This window comes from Cyprinodon variegatus, unplaced genomic scaffold (assembly GCF_000732505.1).
Source record: "Cyprinodon variegatus isolate N-32 unplaced genomic scaffold, C_variegatus-1.0 Scaffold184, whole genome shotgun sequence".
NCBI lineage: Eukaryota > Metazoa > Chordata > Actinopteri > Cyprinodontiformes > Cyprinodontidae > Cyprinodon > Cyprinodon variegatus.
In genome coordinates, this window is record NW_015150637.1 from 205,309 (window position 1) to 220,705 (window position 15,397).

The 15,397-nt window shown below is 38.2% G+C and overlaps 2 protein-coding genes across 3 annotated transcripts; both read right to left on the bottom strand.

Moving 5' to 3' along the window:
* Window positions 1-93: 93 nt before the first annotated feature.
* On the bottom strand, window positions 94-4,505 carry fam195b (family with sequence similarity 195 member B). Of its 2 annotated transcripts, none has more exons than XM_015379009.1 (5): window positions 3,815-3,825; window positions 3,670-3,747; window positions 3,455-3,573; window positions 932-1,036; window positions 94-836 (listed from the first exon to the last, which is right to left on the bottom strand). In XM_015379009.1, the coding sequence occupies exons 2-5, from the start codon at window positions 3,675-3,677 to the stop codon at window positions 772-774; spliced, it is 297 nt and encodes a 98-aa protein (XP_015234495.1). In that variant the 5' UTR covers window positions 3,678-3,747; window positions 3,815-3,825; the 3' UTR covers window positions 94-771. The 2 variants fall into 2 exon arrangements, with proteins under 2 accessions (XP_015234495.1, XP_015234493.1); XM_015379007.1 differs by lacking the exon at window positions 3,815-3,825 and adding an exon at window positions 4,394-4,505 and having other exon boundaries at window positions 97-836.
* A 1,319-nt stretch (window positions 4,506-5,824) lies between these two features.
* LOC107087444 (protein phosphatase 1 regulatory subunit 27-like) lies at window positions 5,825-8,139 on the bottom strand. The gene is made up of 3 exons (XM_015379015.1): window positions 7,455-8,139; window positions 7,180-7,330; window positions 5,825-6,607 (listed from the first exon to the last, which is right to left on the bottom strand). The coding sequence occupies exons 1-3, from the start codon at window positions 7,879-7,881 to the stop codon at window positions 6,487-6,489; spliced, it is 699 nt and encodes a 232-aa protein (XP_015234501.1). The 5' UTR covers window positions 7,882-8,139; the 3' UTR covers window positions 5,825-6,486.
* Between the last annotated feature and the right edge of the window lie 7,258 nt (window positions 8,140-15,397).

Here is a 15,397-nt window from a genome sequence, read left to right on the forward strand (position 1 = left end):
AGTGAAAGAGAGAGCTACCTGTGTATGATTGAGAAATTTAGCTTAGTATTTTTATTTTTTTTCTATCTCTGGGAAGCGATTTACAATTGATGGCATACAGTTCAGTGGAACTACATCTGATTATCATTCACGTAGGACCAAGAAATGCAGGGGGTACTGTAAAAGTCTTTTATTCAACATTTTTGTTTCAAGGCTTTGAGCAGAGGGCTTAACAAAGGGCTGTTTACTCTGCAAAATAAAATCCACCAAGGGCAAGATAGTTTATTAAAAAGGTTGGCCTTCTACACTTTATTTTGGCTTTCAATACTTGCCCATGAAGCATTTCTAATTGATCAATCTATTTTCCAGAATGGAACAGAAAAAGCCCTTTACAATTTCTTCCAATGTCATTTGAGTTGTTCTACTATTGTTTAAGACTTCAGTCTTTTTGTCTTGTCGGGTTTCACTCTGTGCTTCGGTTGTTTGATGAACCCTTGGAGCAGTCTCAGCCACACCAAGAGCCACAATATGAAGACTTCTGTCACCTGAAAACATAAAAAGAAAGAGCCGGTTCCCCCTCAAAAGCCAAGGCTGTTTTTTTTGTCAGTGGTCAAGGGAAAAAAACAGAAAAGGTTTGCTATGGTCCTTGTATACAAATGAGATTTGTATTCTGTGTTAGACTTTCCAACAGGGTCAAGTTTCTGGCTGTCAGAGAGCAGAGAAATTAAAAGTTCTTGAGGATAATGGATGAAAAAAAAAAAAAAAAAAGTAACAGGAACATGAGAGAAAAAACTAAGACTTTTTGGAGTCCTGTGTGTTGCGCTTTTTTAGGTCACTCAGGTCCACTGGTGTAAAAGCTGGAAAAGCAGACAGAGAAGCAAAGTTGTTATTGCTCTACAGTTGTTTCCCCCAGAAACAACATAGTTCTATTACATTTGGCTTGTTAACTTACAATGTAGGTTAGGATTGGGGTTCTTCTCCACATACTCCTGTGGTCCGCGGTCGTTGCGTTCACTATTTTGTGTCGATCTGATGTCTCGGAGCACACACTGCCAGGCTGGGAGAGAATAACGACGACAGGATGTTATATTTGTCATATAGAGGACTCATGTGGTCAGATAATCAAATAGAGTTTTATTGTGTAAATATACAAAGCCTGGCACCAGGGATAATAAACCCTTTGACAGATATTAAAATAAAACCCTGGTGGAATAATCACTGATACACCCAACCATTTGTTTTAAAAAAAGATGCTTGTTTTAATGTTGATTAGGTTTAATAGGACTTCTAATTAGTAATGTATGATTTTCCTGGGGTTTAAATATAACGTAACGCAGGGGCCCAGTTGCTTCAAACACTGGGTTGAACAAGGGCCTACAATGCACAACGGGAGGGATGGTTATAGCAGCTTGGAACTAACATCAAACAGTCAATGTCATAATGAAGACACATGCTAACATTTTTGGTCAGATGTTACCCATGGTTCCCCAGACAGAAAAATGTGCATCACTCTGCAGGACTTGGGGACCGATGGTATAGCTGGTTGGCTATAAAATGTACAGGTGGATGTGACCGAAATAGACAAGATCGGAACCAACCAATTCAATCGAGCTGAGTGATTTGGTTAGATGAGACTAGGAACTAGTCATTTAACAGCAAACGCTTAAGGTGAGCCTGGCTTAAAAGGAAGAAATGTTTAGAAAAACTCAGTATCCATCCTGTTACCGTAAGTGTGATGGAGGACTGATGATACTGCAGGCTTGTTTGGATTCTAAAAGCCCCATAAACCTTGATAGACTGAAAAGTTACAAAAACTGAACATATCGATACCAATCTCTATCAGTAAGGGGAAACCTCTAAAACCTACAGGACAGTTGGCCTTGATGACGGAGGTTGGGGATGCCTGTCTTAGAGCATTGAAGATGGGTCGAGGCTGGATCTTCCAACATGACAATGACCCGAAGCGCACAGCCAGGATAACCATGGAGTGGCTCTATAAGAAGCATATCCAGGTTCCACCGTGGCCTTATACCAATAGAGAATCTTTGGAGGGAGCTCAAACTCTGTTTCTCAGCAACAGCCCAGAAACCTGAATGATCTAGAGAAGATCAGACCTCTGTAATTGCAAACAAAGGCTACTGTACCAAAGATTGAGATTCTTTCTCAGGTGCTCTAATACATTTTTGCAGCTGTATCATACAAATAAATGGTTAAAAAAAATACATATTTATTTCTGGATTTATTTTTCTTAGATTGTCTCTCACAGTGGACATGCACCTAAGATAAGAATTTCAGACCCCTCCATGATTTCTAAGTGGGAGGACTTGCAAAATAGCAAGTCGTTCAAATACTTATTTTCCTCACTACATATGCAGAGAGGAATATTTAAAAGCCACTCAGTCTCAATGCTCTGGCTATGTCAAACACTACAGGAGACATCAAAAAGATGCCCTGCTGCATTCAATGGAAGAATGACGGTTCCATCTGTGATTTTTTCTAAAAACATGGATCTATTTTTCACATGTTTAGGCATGTATATAAATACAGACAACAGTAGTGAAACAAAGATGTGAGTCTCACTACATCTATCTTAATAGTTATAAGGATGTAGCACTGCTGTATAAATAACTCATTCTAAGTCACAGGTGTCAAACTGGCTCCAGAAAGGGTCGTGTGGCTGCAGGTTTTCTTTCCAACCAAACAACAGCACACCAGACTCCAGTCATCTCATCAAGTCATCATGTTTAGATTGGACTCCCTTGATGAGATGACTGGAGTCTGGTGTGCTGTTGCTTGGTTGGAAAGAAAACCTGCAGCCACACGGCCCTTTCTCAAACCTCTTTGACAACCCTGTTCTAAATGATGGTTCAGTTTACGCCCAAAACACAGAAAATATATTAAAGCAAAGACAGTAGGGTGACTACCTCTTAGCCATATCAACTAGTTCCAAAGAGATATGCATTTGTTGATGTTCCTAAACGAAGATGAGCTTAAATGTAAAAATATGGAAGCAGCAACTCAAAGCGTATGAACAGAGTTATGTTTGATGATTCACTGAAAATTAAATTTAAACCAGTTAGCTAGTAGTAGTTTAGGCTTATTATGCCAACAGAGTTCTTTAATTTGATTATAATAATGTAAATTAAATTCACCTAAGTTAGAGTAAGGGTTGCTTGAATGCTTGCTCAAAAACCCTTTAAGGGTACGTTTGAAAATCTATTTTTCATTATCTTCATTATCAAAACTGCTGCCTTTTATTAGTTAAGGCAAAAAAAAAAAAAAAAGAGAAGTCTTGAGTCAACTACCCTGCAACATAGCCTCCCAAAGGAAAAAGGAATCAAAACAGCTAAGATGTAGATGTTTTTTAAATATCACCATAAAGGTAGAAAGCTCACGCCCTTTTTTTAACTCAATGCAGCCTTGGTCTTATTCATGTATGATATATGATGCATACATTGTTGAATTATGTCCTTACTATCATGTATAAAGCGCACATTCTCCTCGTGTGCTGGGGTAAACAGCTCCCCACTGTTGGTCGGTGATCTGGGGCTTGAGGTCCTCTTGTAACTATTCACCATCCTGGGAGCAGATGAGCTTCACACACAAACACAGAACAAAGTCAGCAGCTGACATCAAAGTATTGTGAAAAAAATAACTATCAAGCACTTGAGTAGCAGAACTTTCTCACACCTGGTCATTCTGTTTGCAGTCTGTACTCGCTCCTTGCTCCTCTGGGGTGAGTGACTTTAAAGGCGATGAAGTCTCAAACTAAAACCCATCAAAAACAAAAACCTGTAAGTATTTGAAAATGAAATAACCTTTCATTTTCAAATACCTTTGTAGTTTAACATGCAATCAAAGCGATCCCCCTAATCTAATCCGACTGCAGCCAGAGATAACGCTTGCTAGCGTTCAACTAATCATTTCAGATACATTAGATAAATTCAGCCCAGATAAGGCTGGCTACTGTATAAATATCTAGTGTCTGCAATAGTGAAATGTTTCATTTAGGCTGTAAGTCTGTAGCAACAAGCAGCGCTTGAGTTTAGCTAAAATAATACGCTTTTGTTTACGTTTTGACTCGAATGGTTTCCCTGATTTTAACTCAAGTAACAGGGGGCAAATCAAAACATTTTGTTAAAACTAAACATAAGCAGCATTTAATCGTGGAATACGCATCAAGTTGGAGTTATTCTACGGGATACAACCAAAAAATTAGAAAAGATAGCCATTTTATTAAGCTAACTCTAGCATTGCAGCTAGCTAGCTGGCCATTTGCATTGTCTCTTAGCGTTAGCTTGATCCGGCTAATATTTCTCAAATATTACTGGCAAACCGTTTGATGAAGAGGAGTCACCGTGATAATGATACTTGCAATCTAGCCTGTTAATACGCGTTAGGATGAAGAACAAACCTTTGTAGATTTATATCCTCAATTTCTTTATTCAAAGACTTAGTAAGCCGAAAGATGCTGCTAAAAAAAAAATCGTTGCCAATGCCAACCAATCACTTCCGGGATTAGACGCGGAAGAGATATGAAAGACTTTCAAAACAACCTATGAATAAAAAAAAAAAGAAAGGAAACAGGATTATAAATAATAATAATAATAATAATAACAATAATAATAATAATAATAATAATAATAATAATCAGTATAATAATAACAAAAAAATAATAGTAATAATCAAAATAATAATCGCAATAATAATAACATAATAATAATAACAATGATGATCATAACAAAAATAATAATAATTCACTGCATTTCAACCATCTTCCACAGATGAGCCTAACAGGACACACACACACACACTCACACACAACTCTGTTTACCCCTCAAATTGCTTTGCAGCAATTGTATCGTTCACACAGTCGTGCACACATTCATATAGAGGTTCACAATTTTCCCATATATCCCCATGCATATGGTCTCATGTTTCCAAGAAACACAGGTTGGTTTCTGCAGGGGCAGAGCTAGATGGGGGGGGGCAATAATTGGCCACCGCTGTGGCCACCCCTACCATTTTTTCCCTCCAATACAGACGTCGGCAGCAGTAATACTTTCAAGTGGAATGTTTTAACTTATTTAAAATTTAAATTTTCTATATGAAAGCAATTACCTAACAAAAAAAGCACGGTGGTTAATTATGCACATCATAACATTAAAGATGATAAATACAGAATTCATGCTCTTTTCAGAACTAGATTGTGTCTTATATGGGTTAAAGAGAAAATTATGTCTCTGCAAGTCATGTAGGAATCTTCACTGAAATCAGAGATAAATAACTACGTTAATAATAAATAATCCATTTAATATGGATATTAGTACATGTAAATGTTAATTCTATGCAGAATGATTGTCAATAAAAGTAGGTAAGTAATGACAATGAATAAGATGTTTGCCCCAGAACTCAAAACTGAAAGAATTTTGTCCACTACACCTTTAATTTATACAGCATGGATGTTTAAATATATGCGTCTATCTGTTAACAAAGGCTGCAGGAAAGTATAGTTTGTCTTCATTTAGAAAATATGAATGTTGTGATTGTGCATTTTCCTTTTGGGACAGTGTAGATTGATCCTGAGGTTCTTGCACCGATCTGCTTTTGGCCCCCGCTCAGTCTACATTGCTTATTGCCTGGCCACCCTTATTAACATTTTCTGGCTACGCCTCTGCGTTTCTGGTCCTTCCCAAGTACACATTGGGTCATTAAAAACTAGGAATTGATAGCTTAAATTATTGAAAAAGTATTTTTGCTTTCCTTATTAAAACTACTAGAGCATTTTATTTGCAAAAAGGATTTTATTTATAAAAATGTACAAAAAATAATAATTGTACCGACAATTATAAGACTTACAATTATTTTCTTTTTACAACAGAGAACAGTCAAAATCCTGCAGAGATACACAGAAACAAATCTACATATTTAAGCTTTCTGAACTACATAAAAAGAGGTTGCAGTGATCTGGATGACCCTCTTTCTGCCCAGCAGTGAGGATGCAAAACATTATACAAACACTTTGATACAAGTTCAGATTCTCGTGTAGATTTAGACATCTTTTTTTAAAACATTCTGTCTGCAGGCTGCATCCTGTTCCATAGAAAAATAAACAAATACAGATGATAAAAGATTTCAAATGAAAAACTGAATACATTTTTTTTTTATAAATAAATATGTGATTTGTCTTTAACTAGAATTCACAAGGAAAGACATTTGAATCCACGGACATGTGCTTTGTCAAGTAGTCACACCATAGTATTTACAGCTCTTATGTCAGTAACAGCAAATATTTAACAGTTTACAATGAAGCAAAAGAAAGTAAATAAAAGTAATATAAAGCAATGATGAGCAGAGATGAGATACAATTTTGAAAAAAAGGCAAAAAAACCCCCAGAATGTTGCTTTTTGGCAGAAGCAGCGGCAACATACAGGTTTTATGTGAAGTTACTTGCTTAATTTGGGTCATTTTTGTGTCTTTTTTTTCTCACTCAGGTTCATGAGTGGTCACACACAGCCTGTCTCAAACAGTTTAGCCAGCTCTTTACAGTCTGGGTCAATCAGATCTGCAGGCTTTTCTCCACTTTCGTTCTCAGCTTCTGTGCTTGCTCCCACCGACAAGAGGTACCTGGGAGTAGAAGAAAAACATAGTTACACAGAGGCTATTGCAATGTTTTAAACATTTATAGCAGTGCACATGGAAATAGTTTTGGATCTTTTTGGTCCCCTGCACGTTTTACTGTCCAAAAACAATATTACGCTACGGAACATAGACATTTGTCAAGCATTAGGACGAAGCAGAAAACTGCAGCTCAAGCTAAAGCCCGCTTCCCTGAGTTTAGACCGCCCACAAGCTCCTGATTGGCCCACCGTATTTTTAAATGTGATTGCCTGCCACCACTGCCACTCTTAAGAAGCTCACTTTACAAACATCCGATGCACCTCTGAATCGGGTCTGTGATTGGATGCTCAAACATGCTGAAGTTAGTTATATTAAAAAAATACTTGTGTCCCCCCTACTTCTGAAATCAAAATTTCCTCCATGGTTGTGTGTCTTTCTGTCAAGGTTTGTGTAAACACTGGATAAGAGCAGGACTGAGCATTATTTTTCTCTTAGCAGGTATTTTAATTTCATCTAGATGTAACTACTGTAGACCTAAATAGTTGCGCTTTTAGTTGTTTGAGACCTAGAAACAATACCTAGCAATTTCTGGGTAGCCGTCACTGCAGGCCATGTGCAGTGGCGTCCATCCGTCCTCGTCCCTCTGGTGCACGTCAGCGCCATATTTGACAAGGAGCTTCACCACCTCCAGGTTTCCTGTAAGCACGGCTTCATGCAGAGCAGCCATTCCTGGACAGAAGATAAAAGGATTGCTTTGCATTAGGATATGCATATTACTAATCTACTAATACAACTTTCAAGATTAAAGTAGCAGAAACACAGCTGTCAGGAAGAAGAAAAAGACGTTGCTAACCTGAGTGGAAGACCGTATCCACACGGACTTTCCTTGCTCTCATGAAGCGTCCAATTTGCTCCAGATCCCCTCGTCTGACGATGTCCTGGAAGATGATGTCGTTCGGGAAGTGCACAGTCCTCTTTGCAGGTGCCACAGGTATTACAGGCGCAGGTTTTTCCTGCGCTTGAGTGCGGCGTGTTGAGGTGTACTTTGAAACTTTGCTGTATGAAGGGACATACGTTGATGCAGCTCTGTAACTGGACGGGTAAAGGGATGGGGTGTAATAAGTGCTAGTCTGTGCCGTTGGGATGTACTTTGATACAGTGGCGTACGTGGATGTTGAGGTGTAATGTGAGGGGCTGTAGTAGGAGGATGAGTGGTACACTGGTGTGTACTGTGAACTCCGTGTGTAGGTGGAGACCGGTGCTGCGTAGCTGTACTTCATCTTTGCAGCTGTCGCAGCTCTGTCACCTCCTTTGTAGATGAAAAGGAGGGAAATGAGAAATCCTGAGACGCAGAACAATCCAAGGAAAGAAGTATCCTTTATGCCGGGTCCTTGTTTGTAGCTTAACAAATAATACCAACAGTTTTTAAGTCCTCTATGTCGAGATTTTCCTCCTTTTTTGGCTGTTTATGTCCTCCTGTCGAAGGTCGATTTCTCCCCACTGAATGAGAATGCGTCAAACAGTATCCTTGCCTTTCCACAGAACTGTATTCTAAGGGGGTAACTGGGACTGCATCCCTATATACCCTCTGTAGTGCTATTTTAGGGGCTTATATCCAGTGACTTCAGCATAGCAATGAATGACCCTTAGCAGACTCCCCCCACTTTGGTCACATGTCCACCGACACTGTAACCACCCCAAGATCATAAAAACGTTGACAGTCTCAAAGTGCTCTTAAGAGTCTTGATTGGGACTAACACAGTATGTGCCCAAATAAAAAGGCAAACAAATATGAAGACACATGTTGTATTCCAACATTCTAATTTTGGAATTTCAAGCAATCATAGGTATACTTTTATATAACCATAAAGAACAGAATTTCAAAACAGCTGAACAAAAGTAAACAACAACAACATGTTTATTAATCTAGCTACACACAGTAACATGAGGTCAAGAAACATGACCCAAGTTTGAGATCCATGACTCTAAGACTGTTGTTTAGTAATCAATTGGCGGAAACTTGAGGCCCTTTTTATTCACTATTTAAAAGAGTCATCAGAATGTAGAAAGTATGCCTAGAGTTTGGGACAAAAACATGAAAGGTTGGTTCATGCTGCCATGTTTGACCAGTCCAGATTGATGCTGGTATAATAGTGTTGGATATACTTCCTTGGAACATTTTGAACTTTTAGTACAAATAGAACATTATCTAAATTGATTTGCTGCCTAGTTTACTGTTGTTGACTCCGTCAGTCAATATATGAACACACTACCAGTGCTGAGCCAAGAGCAAACATCTTGAGCCCTTTTCACACCAATGTTGATTTAGACCAATGTTTGCCTGACGTACGAAAAATCTTGCACAAACGCTGGCATACGTTGGATAAGTTATGAGCATGCTGAAGTACGACGAAGCACGCTGGTGTGTGACGACATATGGCAAGTACATCGAGAAGTTCTGAGCTTGCTTAAAACCTGCCGACGTATGCCGGTGTATGCCATATAAGGGGCATAGGTTACAGATAAGTTGACATATGTTAAGTGTAAGCCACTCATAAGTCGTGGTGTCCAGCTCATCCGAAACCTTTGACGTGTTCCAGATGACTTCTTAAAGTGTTTTTAACTTACAGCTAATATATAATGGTGTATTGGCAGTGTTTTTGGTATAAAAGGGCGTTCACAGGAGGTGAAAACTGGAGGAGAAAACATCTGTTCTTCTCCAGACTGCATCCCCATCATAGGGTGAGCGAGAAGGTGAGTGTGATGGAACCTCCCTGTATTAACGGCCATGAAAAACAAACTTTCAAGCAGACATTACACTGAATCTGCTGCGGCTGCAAACCTCCTTTCTTTCTTTCATTTTCTCTTTCTTTTTATTTATTCTTTTTGTTTTGGTGGGCTGTAAACAGCAGCTAGGATGATACCGCAATCAAATACAATACAAATACTTTGTTACCTTACTTAAGAAGAAATTTTAGTAATTATTTTTTAGATAAGTTTTTGTTTCCAATCCTTACTTTTTTGTAGTTATCTCTACTTTCTACTCTTTGCATTAAAAAAAATAGACTCATTTGTTTTGTTTAATTTAAGCTCCTTTTCGCTATGGCTTGTTTGTATTTAAAAACCCCCATCAAAATAACTTGTATTATCCAGACAATTAATTTCTTTGTGGTTGGACTAGGTGCTGCAGCTTGTTGTTCTCTACATACCAAAATAAATAGTTTCTCAAGGTGATGCAAAATTAAATTTGACACTGTTACCATTAGTTATAAGGCTAAGAAACTTAAGTATAAGGAAATTATCATCCAGAATAGCAGAAAAATTTTCCTTTATTAGGGTACTGCAAATAGCTTCTGTCCTTAACATTTTTTTCTGAATTACCTGTACCTTTATACTTGAAGTAGTTTTAAAAATGGTACTTTTACTTGAGTAAAAAGTTGATGCTCTAACTTGTACAAAGTGTTTTAAACAGAAGGATTTGTGCTTGTAATAAATAATGAATATTGTAATTGTAATAAATATTGTAATAAACATGAATATGTTTGACACCTCTGCAAAGGATGTATGTGGCAGCTGTATAATAATGCACGTTAACAACTGTCAAGAACATCCTACCAGGACAGTTGAATCTCATTTACATTCATCATATGAACCTAGAAGACAGAATGATGGAATTAAAATAAAGGATAATTTAACAAAGTATTACCTTGTACGCTGTATGCATTTTGTTTAATGCCTCTTTTTAGATCTTGTTTTGTTCTTCATTTTGCAATAGATGTGTTTGTTTGTCTTTGTGGATGATAATGGGATATATGTCAGTCTAAGGGTAGCGAAATGTAAGAAGCCAGTTGTCTCAGCATCTTATTTTTAGACGATTCTAATAAAGGTGTGAAAACTATTTATATACAGTGTATGTTTTTAGAGAATCATCTTTAAATTTGTTTTGGTATTTTTTTTTTTGCCAATTGAAATATTGCTTTTATTAATTGGCAATAAAATCTTATTGTGAATATTTATGTAGCACTTTCATGGGTTTCTCCTGTTGAGGACAGGAAAAGGTCCATGTGAAAACAAGTTGACGTTGGCTGGCACCGCACTGTTTGATAGGGTGAGTTGTTGAAGCAGCTGTTCTGCTTTACAGTTTCTTGTCAGGCATTGCAAGGCAATTCTTGACACACCTTTCAGCGTCTCCAGTGGCACTCTGTGGTGATGTCCTCACCAAAAGACATGTGAACTTCTGCTTGTAGAGAGTGTTTGTTTGTTGCATACCAGTCTGAAATTCTCACATGTTACCTTTAGCTATATCTAGAATCAGACTGACCCCCATCTGACCAAGTTACCCTTTAGAGTCTGGGTTCTGGTTTGTCAATTTACCAAGAGGACAAAGTTAAAATGTGTAGGTTGACTCTAACACTAATCTCAAGCATTTTACGCTTACAGACATGAGGCAAGTTTTTCATACAGCTTCTAATCTTTGGACACATGGTTCGGTTTCATTCACTAGATTAATCTCTGTTGTTTTTTCACAGCACATTTTATTGCCTCTGTTATTAAAAGCAGGCATTTTGGCCTCTTACCTTCAACAGGCTTGTTTTGTAGACATTTCAAATGTAGAGTCGGGAGAGCAGCTACTATAATACAGGCACACAAAAACCACTCAGGCAATGCTTCATATGCATGTGCCATGCCTTCTTTGATTTAACTAGTATATTGTTAGACTTAGACGTTCCAAAAAACTGGACTTTGTTTCCAAGTTTGAAGGCATTTCGCTTCCCATTGAAGAAGCTTTTTTAATTCAAAATGTCAGTACTAGCACTGAGTTCAAAGTTTATATAGTAGGCCAAAAACTTGTTTTGTCTTAGAAAACAAGGAAATTAAACCAGAAGAACGGGCCCGCACCTTAGGAATGGGCTATCATATGGGTTCTTTGTTGGCCTGCAATACCCGATACTAGTCTATGCCTCGGAAAGGGGGGTCGTTTTGCGCAATTGTTGTTTTCTGTGAATGCTGACTGGGCAGATGATAAGTGTCAGTCAAACATTATCAACAATGTCAGTCAAATATTATGGTCAGCTCAATATTTATTTATTTTATATTAACAAACAAAAAGGCGTGATGGTTGAAGCAACGGCTGATTTAAACGGCAATATTCTTGTTTCTCAACAAATTTGTATTCAAGGTAAAAAGTTATGTTTTGGAGCGTGAAAACTAAAATGCAGATAATAGAAAAATTGGATGATTGACAACTCTTTTCAGATTTTTAACCAGATCAGGGTTTTTAAAATACACATTTATAAAACCAAAAGCCTTTTTAGACATGTCCATAAACTGAGAATGATAATGGAGGGGAAGCGATGGCCTAGTGGTTAGAGCAGTGCAATTGTGTTTTGAGAAGGTTGTACAGTAAGTACCCGGTTCAAGACCCTTAACCCCTGATTGCTCCCAGGTGCCCCACGATGGCAGGCCACTGCTCCCCAAGGTAATGGGTGGAATACGGAGGTAAGTTTATCCAATGGGAGATCAATAAAGTTAAATTATAATTAGTATTACTATATTATAGTCTCTGTAGTGAATGAGTGTCCATAAAAAAATGTGACAAGGAAAATGGATATCTTTTTCTAAAAAAAACAATATATCACTAAAACTTTTAATTTAAGGAAATTCATTTTGGTAGAGAAGGGAAATTTCTCTCCATTAAAACAATCTTTCTATTGCAAACGCTTTGATCAAAATCTGAGATTTCCTCAGAATCCTTTCAATCTGTTCCAAAGGTAGATGAACTCAACTCAACTCAACTCAACTTTATTGTCAAATGTGCTACATGTAAACATACAACACAGATGAAATTTCCATCCCCTCAACCCCACGGTGCATAATAAAATATAAAATAAATAAATAAAAAAAAAATACAAAAAAAAAAATATATATATATATATAATGAACCATAGCATAAAAATAAAAACCTAAGATATAAAAATAAATATTAAAATATTAAAATATGACATGATTCTGGATTTGACTCTTAAGCCGGCATTCCAAAAAAGTTAAAATACAATCCACTGGACTTTCCAAGGTGGGAAACTGGATGGGAAGCATTTCGATTCCAATCCAGGAAGCTTTTTCAATTAAAAATGTAAGAATTAGCGTTGAGTTCGAGGCTTTATAGAGTGAACCAAAAGAAAGCCTTGTTTTGGCTTAGAAAACATGCTAATTGAACGGGAAGAACGGGTACAATGACAGACACTGAGCAGTTTTCCTTAAAGGTTTATTGAACAAATAATAAGAAGGTAACAGGATCAACAGATCGTCGGGAAAGGATTCTCGATTGCGGGAGGATGGTAACTTCCAGGAGGAGACTGTGTAGGATCTGAAGGAGGGGTCCATTGCTGGTAAATAGTAAAGGAAGGCAGTGGAAGCTGCAGTTGAGGGTGGAACAAGTAGTGGCTGGGTTTGCTGGGTTACTCAGCGTGCAGTGTATGAACAGTATATAAACAGTATACAATGGTATATAAACAGTATATGACTTTACAAAGAAATATCTGATTAAATAATAAAAATAAGTATATTAAAGTTTTACAATATTGGAGAGAGTAATACAATGGCAAATATTGGAGAAAAGATCAATGACAGTAAGAATTAACTTTTTATTATTGGAAACAGGGACACCAGTGATGAAATCCCAGGCTATGTGACACCAGGGACGGCTAGGGATGGAAAGTGGTTGCAGCAGGGCAGAGGGGGGTCAATGGGAGGCTTTATTTTGAGCACAAGTGGGGCAAGCACAAATAAAACCAGTGATGTCCTTTTTTAGGGAAGGCCACCAGAAATAGCGAAAGAGGAGGTTGATGGTATAATAAACCCCAGGATGACAGGAAAAGATCATAGACTGAGCCCACTAATTTGCCTGGATCAGACTTACAGATAGTTAGGAGGACCACCCCCTGCATTGGGTTCAGTGGTAATGGCTTGTTGGATAGATTTATTAAGGTCCCAGAGGGCAAAGGGCTTGGTATTCTTAGAATTGGAACAATTGAAGATGGAGAAAATTGGGAGGAGGCCACTATTGGACGGTTTTTATGTTGTCGGGATTCGTTTTCCCCTGTTATCATGAAATGCACATTTCTCAGCCATAACAAAAAAAATGGTTCTCTAGTAATCTTTGGAGAACAATGTGCACATGTCTCTCATGTTCCTTCAGATTATCAGAAAATATGTGAATGTCATCCAGGTAGACGACCACAAAAATGTTTAAGTAGTCTCTGAGGCCATTGTTGACCAAATCTTGGAAGACGGCTTGGGCTTTGCAGAGGACAAAAGGCATTACTAAATACTCAAAATGGCCAATGTGTGTTTTGGTGGTGGTTTTTCACCAATTACCAGCCTGGATGGGGAACAGGTGGTATGCGATATGAAGGTCAAGTTTGGAGAAAATATAGGCTTTCTGGACAAGTTCAAAGGCTGAAGAGATGAGGGGAAGGGAATACTGAATTTTGATTGTGATTTGGTGGATTACTTCGGTAATCAATGCAGGGTCAGTGTTTTGTCTTTCTTTTCTACAAAGAAAAACCCTGCACTGAGTGGAAATGATGTAGGTCTGATGATCCCAGCTTTGATGTAATCATTAATATAGTCCTCTATGTCTTCATGTTCCATCCTGGAAAGGTTAAACAGTTGGCCGGCAGGTAATGGAACCCCCAGGAAGGGGTCAATATCAGAATTGTAGGGGGCAACGAGGTAGAAATGGAAGGGATAAACCTACTGAATACCTGCAGGAGATGATGATAGACTTCTGGGAGATTATTATGGTTTGGAATAGTGGGTTTAGAGGGAACACTAGCGGAAGGTGAAGGAACTGCAGATTGAAGGCAGTCATGAGACAAAACAGGTCCAGCAGTCTACTAGAGTCTGAGACTACTTTTTCTGGGGGTTATTTTTTAACATCCACAGAAATCCCAGAGCTACAGGGGCATCTCAGATGGGAAAGACCACAAATTGGATGATCTCTTGGTTGTTACCAGAGACAGTGAGAGAGATGGGAGAGGTTAGGTGGGTTAGGAAGGTGATAGGACTGAAACCCAAAGCAATAACATGCATGGGATGATTATGAGTCTGTACAGGAAGGTTGAGTTCCTTTACCAGTTCAGCATGTAAGAGATTTTGTTCAAAGCCTGAGTCAGTGAGGGAGAGGAACAAATGGCTTTGAGAATTCATGATGAAAGATGAGGGAATAGTCAATTGGAAGCTTTGGGAAATGGAGGTTCTGCCCGCCAACAGCCCTGGATCTTACTGATGGGCCTTGGCTTTTGGGCAAACTGGACAGTTAGAAATGAAATGCTGAGGCGAGCCACAGTATAGACAACATCCAGAGGTCTCACCTCCATAGACAGCCGAGTCTGCTCTATGTGCATGGGTTCTGGGGAGTTCTGAGCAATGCATTTATTGGGTTCTGTCTAAACGGATCTTTCTGATGGAAGATGTTGGCGTAAGTGAACCCTTGTTTTTTGATTTTTATCGGATTCTGTTGTCTAGTTTAATGGCTAGGTTAATAATTTCATTGCGAGAATCTGGGTTATCTCAACAGGCTAGTTCCCCTTTCAGTCAGTCATTCAGGGAGTTTTGAAAAGCCCCTTAAGAACAATTACATTTCATTCTACTGATTCTACTGAAATAGTGTGGAAGGCAACAACAAACTCAACAGCAGATCTGCTTCCTTGTGTAAGACTCTACTTTCTTTAGACATCTCTTCTTTATTGGCAGGGTGAAAAAAAGTCTGTCAAAATAGCTACATGAACTCAG